Here is an 8,228-nt window from a genome sequence, read left to right as displayed (position 1 = left end):
CCGCCTTCTTAAATATGTTATTGTAGAATCATAGAATGGCTTGGCTGGGACAGGGACATTAAAGATCAACCACTTCAAACAACTCTGTCATGAATGGGGACATCTTCCTCTAGACTGGGTTGTTTAGAGCCCCATCCAACCTGGCTTTAAACATTCCCAGGGATGGGGCATCCACAGCTTCTCTGGGCAAGCAGTTCTATCACATCATCCTCAGAGTAAAGAATTTTTTCCTAATACCTAATCTAAACTTCCTCTGTTTCAATTTGAAGCCATTCCTCCCTATTCTCTCACTACATGCCCTTGTAAAAAGTTTCTTTCCATTTTTCTTGTAGGCTCCTTTTAGATACTGGTAGGATACAATTAGGTCCTCCCAAAGCCTTCTCTTTTCCAGGCTGAACAACTCCAGTTCTCCTAGCCTTTACTCATAGGGATGGTGCTCCATCCCTCTAATCAACTTGGTGGCCCTGCTCTAGATTTGCTCCAACAGGTCATTGTCCTTTGTGTGCTGGAGACCCTAAGAGGTGGAAGCTGTACTCAATGCAGGGTGTCACAAGAGTGGAATAGAGGGACAGACTCAGCTGCCTCAATCTGCTGGCCATGCTACTTATGATGGTGTCATTGTTGTCACAGAGATTTTACTACTATCACCGATTGGCTCAGTCTTGGCTAGCAGTGGGCCTATCTTGGAATGGGCTGGCATTGGGTCTGCTGGACATGGGGGCATCTTCTAGCAAAGCCCCCGAGTACCAAAACCTTGCCATGCAAACACAGTATAAGGGAAGAATTCCATGGTACAAGCACACACAATGCCACAGACAGAGTGAACACTCCAGGACAGGAGTTAAGGATCAAACCACTTAAATTACTCAAGTAACTAAAGAAAGAAGTTGAGTTGCAGGACATAAGCAAAACAAAACCAAGAGCAATTGATGCCCACAGGCATGTCACACTATCTTGCATCAAATACAAGCCAAACTGAGGTAGCTTATTCTTCTTCACCTTCCATGAGAGAAAGGTAATCTAGCTCATGCTTATCTTGAGATCCAAGCACACCCAAAGGGAGTTAATACAAACCACCTTCCACACTGTTCATCTCTAGGCTTGCCTTGCAGCTACTTATTGCTTTGCCTACAAGCTAGGGTGCAGTACTCAAAACCCCAACAAGGCTAACACCTAAGTATTGCCAAGCCTGAATTTCAGAGCTGCCTTAATTTACATCCTTAAAATTCCACAAGACTTTGAAGTTCATACACTCAGAAGCACTTGAGTTTGACAACACTGAGCATAGCTGTACCCACTTGTCATCACACAAAATCCAGTAACTGTATTCAGCATCTACATCCTCCTAAATGAGGTGTCAGTCAGACAGTCCCACTCAAAGAGCTCCTTATGAAGTGCAGTGGTACCTCCAACTTGGTTTCCAAATGCAGCTTGAGAAAGCAAAGCCTTGTCATATATTTACTAGTCAGAGAAGTCCTACCTTATGGATGAGATCTGTGCTTTAAAATCACACTGTCACAACTTCTGCGCTCCAGGAACACTCCACTCATATCAACACCCTTTAAAAGCCCAAGCTGTCATTCTTTTAATGGTCAACTCTTTTTAGATAAATGAACTCTCATTTAGCTCCAGTTTGTCAGGCCATTCAGGCATTCATTCAACCCTACTTGCTTTAACTCAAAAAACTCTGCAGTACACACAATAGCCTCTTCTCCCCCTGAGCCTTATATCCTAGCAAATTCTTCCTCTCAAAGTCTTCTCCATATCTGTTTGGAGTCTTTTAATTCATTCACCTTTTATCTAAATGCTCTCCTAATCCATCTGAATCAAGTAACTCCAAAAACCTGTCTGGACTGGCAGAGGAAAAAGTGGAGTCTTGCTTCACCCACCACTCATGACTCCTGATCTACAAGACCTTAAAAGGAACTACATGCTATCTCCCCTAAGCTTCCTCTACTGTCTGTCCTTATGCAGCCTTTGACACTCTTCCCTGGTTGCACAGGACAGCTGCCTTGAATATAACCTCTTCTGGTGGTTCATATCTATAACCACAGCCCTGGCACATGCCTCTTCTCCCTGAGCACAGCACAAATGCAGGGTGACAGCTACAAATGCTTCAAATGTAGTCAAGGTACTCCAACTAGAGACATACACCTACGAACAAGAGTTCAGCCACTATCCATGATCAATCTATGTAACCAGTGGAGTCTCCAGGATGACTGCACCTGCTTCATAGCAAGGATATTTCAACTTCTCAAGAATTCTTCACCTCTGGCTCCAGTATGGGGCTCCAGGACCATGTACTCATTTACACCTCATGATGCCTCAGCTGAGAAATGGGATTTGCTGAGAACTCTGCAACAGCAATTTACAGTGTGCCAAATTTTAAACATCTAGTCATTTGGCCTTCTGCAGTAAATACTAAGGCCATGCAATCAGCTTGGTTAAATTCTGTATACAGCCATTTCCTGATTTTTTCCCCCATGGATTCTCCTTTAAGAGTATTTATAACAACTTGTTTCCTTCAAAGATTTCAAGACATGCTACCTACACACTTTTAGAATGAATTTTCAAACATTCAGTTATGTTCTTGTCATTTTGTCTACACATTTCCTTTTCCTTCTGGAATATGATGATGAGTGTTCAAACAGAAGTTTGTATCACAGTTTTACTGGTGCTCTTTGAAGATTTTTTTTCTATTTCATTTCTTTGCTGGAGCTGAGATTTGCATATCATCCCTACAACTTCTCCTCCTTCATTTTAGGAAAGAGAAGTCTTCCACACATAATTCAGCTTCTCATTCATAAGAGTTCATTTTGCTTGATACTATTCCCTCATGACCAAGGTCTTGAAGCGTGCTGACCCAAGATCTCTAAGTAGACATTTCCCCCTCACTAATGTACTTTTCTGAATGGTGTTTCCATTTCCAAAAATGCTTGGTATCTGTTTAGTGCTGATGATGTCTTTTGAGTTTTACAGTCTGGTAAAATCTCCTGATGATGAAATGGGGATAGAATTTCCCTCAAACACCCAGCAAATTGCCTTCAATACCAAGCGTTCTTTTTTTCCTTCACTAATAAGTTCCCTCCCTTCACGAACTGGCAATTAAATGTCAAATGAATCAAGTAAACTGAGATGCTCCTATTGCTCATTTTAGTTGACAGCAGCCTCATATGATCAAGGCATTAACATTCTTTACTTTTGTAATCAATTTCTCCAAGTGCTGCTTCTGTCACAGGATTTCCTTTGTGTTTCTGCCACAAGACAGCCCAGTGAGACAGCTTCTCCATCTCCTGTCTAATCCTTCTGTTTTACCCAGTAATGGCCACAGACTGAAAAAACTGTTCCTTTGGGAAGAAAATTGTATCTGCAAGACAAGTATTGTGTCAAATGACCAAATCTGATGCTCAGCTGGCCCTCAGAAAGTTTAGGAAAACGTTCTGCTTTGTTTCTGTGAAACAGATTTCATGAACCTTAATCTCACCCTTCATTCTCTTTCCCCGTCATCACCCTCTGAAGCACTTTCTCTGGGATTCTACTTGTCTCCAGCTTTGGCACAAATCCTCAGCTACAAGGGACTACTTGCACTCAGAGTGTTCTGCTAAGCACCCCAGTGAACTTTTCTCGAGCTTAAACTCACAGGATTCTTTGGTCATACTTGGGTTCTCCATGGGGGAAGGTACAAGGGAAGAAGAAATGTGCTTTGTTCTGGTTCTGTTCCCTGGACTAAAAAAGCAAATGAACCTGAACTTCCTGGCATTTTAAAATTAGTCCCAAAATCTCCTAGCAAAAGCATTTATAGCAATCGGTTTTCTCAAGGAAGCTGCTCCACTGGTTCACTTTTCAGGCAAGTGGCTGTAAGTCTCCCATCCTCTTTTATCAGTTTCCCAGCTGATAAAACCGGCAGTTGACGTTGCTCCTGAACAAGATGCTACGTAGAACACCACCCTACCACTAAAGTGAAAGTTTGCATCTCTCTCCTTTCCTACTGATGGAAAAAGTCTGTAATCTTATTAACTGCAACAGCTGTAAATAGTTGCTGTTCAAAGCAGTCCCACGTGGCCCGGGATGGCTCTGCCTCCTTTAAACTCTTGAGCTCCAAGAACAATCATTCTCACCCAAAGTCAGAAAAGCCTTCTGTTCCTTAGCTCAGTACATTAAAATTAACTAGCTCCTCTAAAAAAATCTTCCGTGTTTCACAAATCTTTTTTTCTAGCCATGGTCTCCTATTCCCCCTCTCCAACTGACAATGGTCTCTTCACCCACATTTTGAGATTTCCACACTCTTCTTTCCTGGATTGTGTCCTGAGTAATTCATCTTAATAGTTCCCCTGGACTCAGCCTGGAACCTCCCTTTAAGTCACTTGCTCAGTCATCTAATCATACCCTTAATCCTTCCTGGCAAATCCAACCCCAACCAGCTACTTGAGCTGAGAGAAAGAAGGAAGCCCTGCCCTAGCAATTACATGGAACTGGTCCCATGCCCTCACAGAAATAAGGGCATGGAATTCCTAGATCATATTTTCTGATAGTAACTGTTCCTCAGACCACCTTTTTTTTTTTTTCTCTTGATGACCGCTAAGAACATGTTTTTTACCTTTCTATACCTTCTTGAAGTTTATGCCTTCCTAAATCATGTCCTTCAGCCTTCTAGGTGAACATATGGTTACAATGGATTTTGGGCTTTCATGAAAGGTGACTCGAAAGTAGTCAAGGAAGGAGAGAAAAAAAAGTCATTTTTCAACAAATGAACAAGCAAAAACATTAAGCTAATGCTGAAAATGTATTTGATAATGTATATGGAGGAAAAGTCACAGAACACTGCTATTAGTCCCAAATGCAAGACTGAAAAAACCAAAACCACAAACAAATTAGCTTCAGACAGCATACTTAATGCTAAAAGAAATTGGAACATCAACTCAAAATCCATTTAGGTTCATCATATAGTTGGTCTTTTGGGGTTTTTTTGGTCTCAGAAAAGGTCAGTTGGTTTTTAAATAGCACAAAGCAGGGGAGGAAAATGATCAAAACTTTAATGTGCAAAAGTAAAGCAGCACAAGACTCAGTGGGATGTTCTGGCACAGTTCTACACAAGTCTCATCATAGGAGTCCGAGGCAGCAGGAGAAAACACCTGCTGGTAAATCAATCTTGCTGAATACAGAGAACAGGACTAAAGACACACAGGTGTTCAATAAAATGGAAGTGGGAAATGGAGAGAATAAGTGTAGGAGTAGTAGTGAGAATAAAATTTCTTCACATTTTGTTGTGTAATTTTGCTGTGTAGTAGTGTTTCAGTATGATTTATTGTGTAATGCTATTGCATAGCATCATTTGTTGAGCAACTCTGCTGCGTGGTATAGTTTTTTTATTTAATGATATTGAACATTAGGCAATGGTCTTGCATGCCATAATTTGTGTTTTCTGTTGAGCAACATCACTGTCATAGCTCTTAACACAAAGGTGAATTGCATGAATTCGTAACAATGCTGAATTCACAATTTTAACATATCATAGAATGGTTTGGGTTCCAAGGGACCTTAAAGGTCATCTACTTCCAACTAACCTGCCATGGTCAGATACCTTCCACTAGAATTTCAGAGCCTTGACCAATTCCAGGGATGGGGCATCCTCAAGTTCTCTGGGCAACCTCTTCCTGTGCCACATCACCCCTGCAGGAGGAAATTTTTTCCCAATTTCTAATCTAAACCTACTCTCTTTCTGTTTGAAGTCATCACCTTGTCCTATCACTACATGCCCTTGTGTAAAAGGTCCCACTCCTACTCTCTTGTTGCACCCCTTTAGGTACTGGAAGGATGCTGTATGTATCTGAGATGGCAAATGGAGACAATTATTTTTGTCAGAACAAAGACACATGCAGAAAAGCAGCAAACTGAGCAGGTATTTTTGCAGAACTTAGGGTATTAAAAAATTATTTCCCTGAACAGCCACACAGCATTGCCTCACGAATAACACTTTCTTATCCTGAGCTACCTTGTAATCACAATGGGAGATATTACATGTTTCACCCATCCCTACCCTACTGTAAAAACTACAGGAGAATCTTGTTTCACATACTACTGAGTATAAATAAGAACTGTAATGTGCTTTTCACGTGACTTAGGCTCTACCCAAAACTAACCTTGCAGGGACCTGCTGAAATGAAGCATCAGAACAAGAAACTCTCCAAAAAATAGGACTGATTACTTCATTACAATGGAATCCTGCTTTAACAGCGATGCTACTGAACTTAAAGCAAAAATCAAAAATTTTCCTTCAGCAAATCAGCAAGACTTATGCATATTTTAGGGGCAATAACATGTCATCCTACTACTGCGTAACATCCTCCAAAGAAGCAGAAAAAAAAGTTTGTTCTATATGTAATATCATTGTCAGTTACTTGTTACATTCTTTGCATTTACTTGTTTGTTCTTCTCCCCCCCATCACTTTTGCTCACAATAGATACTGTCTATTAACAGAGTTAAATAAACATTTTTGAACTTCAAGAAATAGTATAAGAACTTTAAGTATTTTTTTTTCAATTAAATAAGTAATCTACAAGGTTATCAACTTTGTACCCCCATCTATTTTTATATTCATCTGAAAATGCTATTGATTGACTAGAACAGCATGTCTTTCATGTGTTATCTGGCAGTCTATGAACAATAGTATATTGCAGGAGTCAGAGAGCAAACGCTGGTAGATTACAATGCAGTGCTGCTGCAAGCATTTTTATTTGCTCTCATATTCTAGCAGTTTTTAAAAACATAGAATAGAAAAATATGCATGCAGGCTCAATTTTTAAAATATTGCAAAACACAGAAGTTATGGAAAGGAAAATTGTGAAAAAAAGTGAGCTCCTTCCATCTATAACGTAAGATTAATTTATTATCTGACAGATGGCAGAAGGGAGGGGGGCGGAAAAGCAAAGACTGCTGATGCAGTGAGCTTCCCGTCTGTAATGAAGGCCCCACATTCCCACTTATCACACTGCCACGAAATAAATCCACAGTTGCATGCACTCCAGTTTTGCTCTGTGTGTTTCAAAATAGCTAAACCTCATCGCTGTGTGGACAACGAAAAGATGAAGAAAACATCCAGAGGAGTAAATGATCCTTCTGTCAGCTGCCCGTGGCTACTCACAATAGCAACTGTGACTCCTTTCATTTGGCACACGAGACAGAACCATTCACGCTGACCAATAACACTTCCAGAGCTACCGGTCACTGCAGCAAGATACCACCTCATTTGCTGTCCGAGCACTGAAAGCTGCTTTTGCACATTTCTCCATATTCCAAGACATTTACTCTTCCTTCAGCATCTGCCACATTGCAGTCGTGGAGCGCCAATACAGGACTGGAGCACATTGAAAACGGGAAACAGCAGAACTGACCCAAACACGTTTAATATAAAATGAAAAGCTGCTGCACTGCCGGTAACAACCATTTCCTCATTTCTTTTGCTGAACTCCACGCGATGCCGACGCGGGGCTCCCACCTGCCGCAGAAGCCGAGGAGCGCCTGAGCTCCGGCACGACTTACCGGAGGACCGCGCTTACCTCCGACACCAGATCCCCGTATGACCACCCCGAGGCACGCCGCGGCGGCACAGCACCGGAGCAACCACGGCCCTGGGAAGCGGATTTCGCTACGTCCACCCGCGGGCGCCCGGGGGACGCGCTCACCTTGCCGCGGCCCGATGCCCCGCGCACCCCGGGCCGCTACACGGGCTTACGGCCGATAAGCAAACACCGCACCGAGCGCAGCCGGAGGGGCCAGGAGGACAGGCGGGAGCGGGGGGGGTCTGGCCCCGCCGCGGGCCCATCCCGGGGAGCCGGAGCGCGCTCCGCGTCTCCAGGGAGACGGAGCCATTTTGAGCCGCTGCGCATCAGCGGCGGCGGGCGGGGGGCGCCGGGCACGGCGATGGCGGGGCCGCGGCCGCCCTGGCGCGTTACCTCGGATGCTCCAGGTCCAGCGGTAGAACTCGAGGGTGTCGTTCACCACGCTGGACACCAGGCCCATGGCGCTGGGGGGCTCGGCGGCGGCGGCACCCATGGTGAGCAGCAGCAGCAGCGGCGGAGCCGGCAGACCTGTCTCGGCGCGTGCGTCCGTGCCTCTGCGCCGGGGCTGCTGCTGCTGCTGCCCCTTCTACAGCCGGGGATGTGATTTAAATCTCTATCTCTCCGTATCTTCCCTCCAGACTCCGCCTCGCTCCCGTCACCGGCTCCCG

At 43.8% G+C, this 8,228-nt stretch overlaps 1 protein-coding gene across 2 annotated transcripts in view; it reads right to left on the bottom strand.

Annotated features, from left to right (window-relative positions):
- ELOVL4 (ELOVL fatty acid elongase 4) overlaps positions 1 to 8,222 on the bottom strand; it is a 40,349-nt gene extending 32,127 nt beyond the window's left edge. The window contains exon 1 of one of the 2 annotated variants that reach the window (XM_015622839.2): positions 7,954 to 8,222. In XM_015622839.2, coding sequence (XP_015478325.1) covers positions 7,954 to 8,053 — 100 coding nt within the window. In that variant the 5' untranslated portion in view covers positions 8,054 to 8,222. Of the gene's footprint in view, positions 1 to 7,683; positions 7,782 to 7,953 lie in introns of those variants that run through there. The other variant, XM_015622840.3, reaches the window with a different exon arrangement.
- Between the last annotated feature and the right edge of the window lie 6 nt (positions 8,223 to 8,228).

The sequence above is a fragment of the Parus major genome, chromosome 3 (assembly GCF_001522545.3).
Source record: "Parus major isolate Abel chromosome 3, Parus_major1.1, whole genome shotgun sequence".
Lineage (NCBI taxonomy): Eukaryota > Metazoa > Chordata > Aves > Passeriformes > Paridae > Parus > Parus major.
This window is presented reverse-complemented; position numbering and strand designations above follow the sequence as displayed.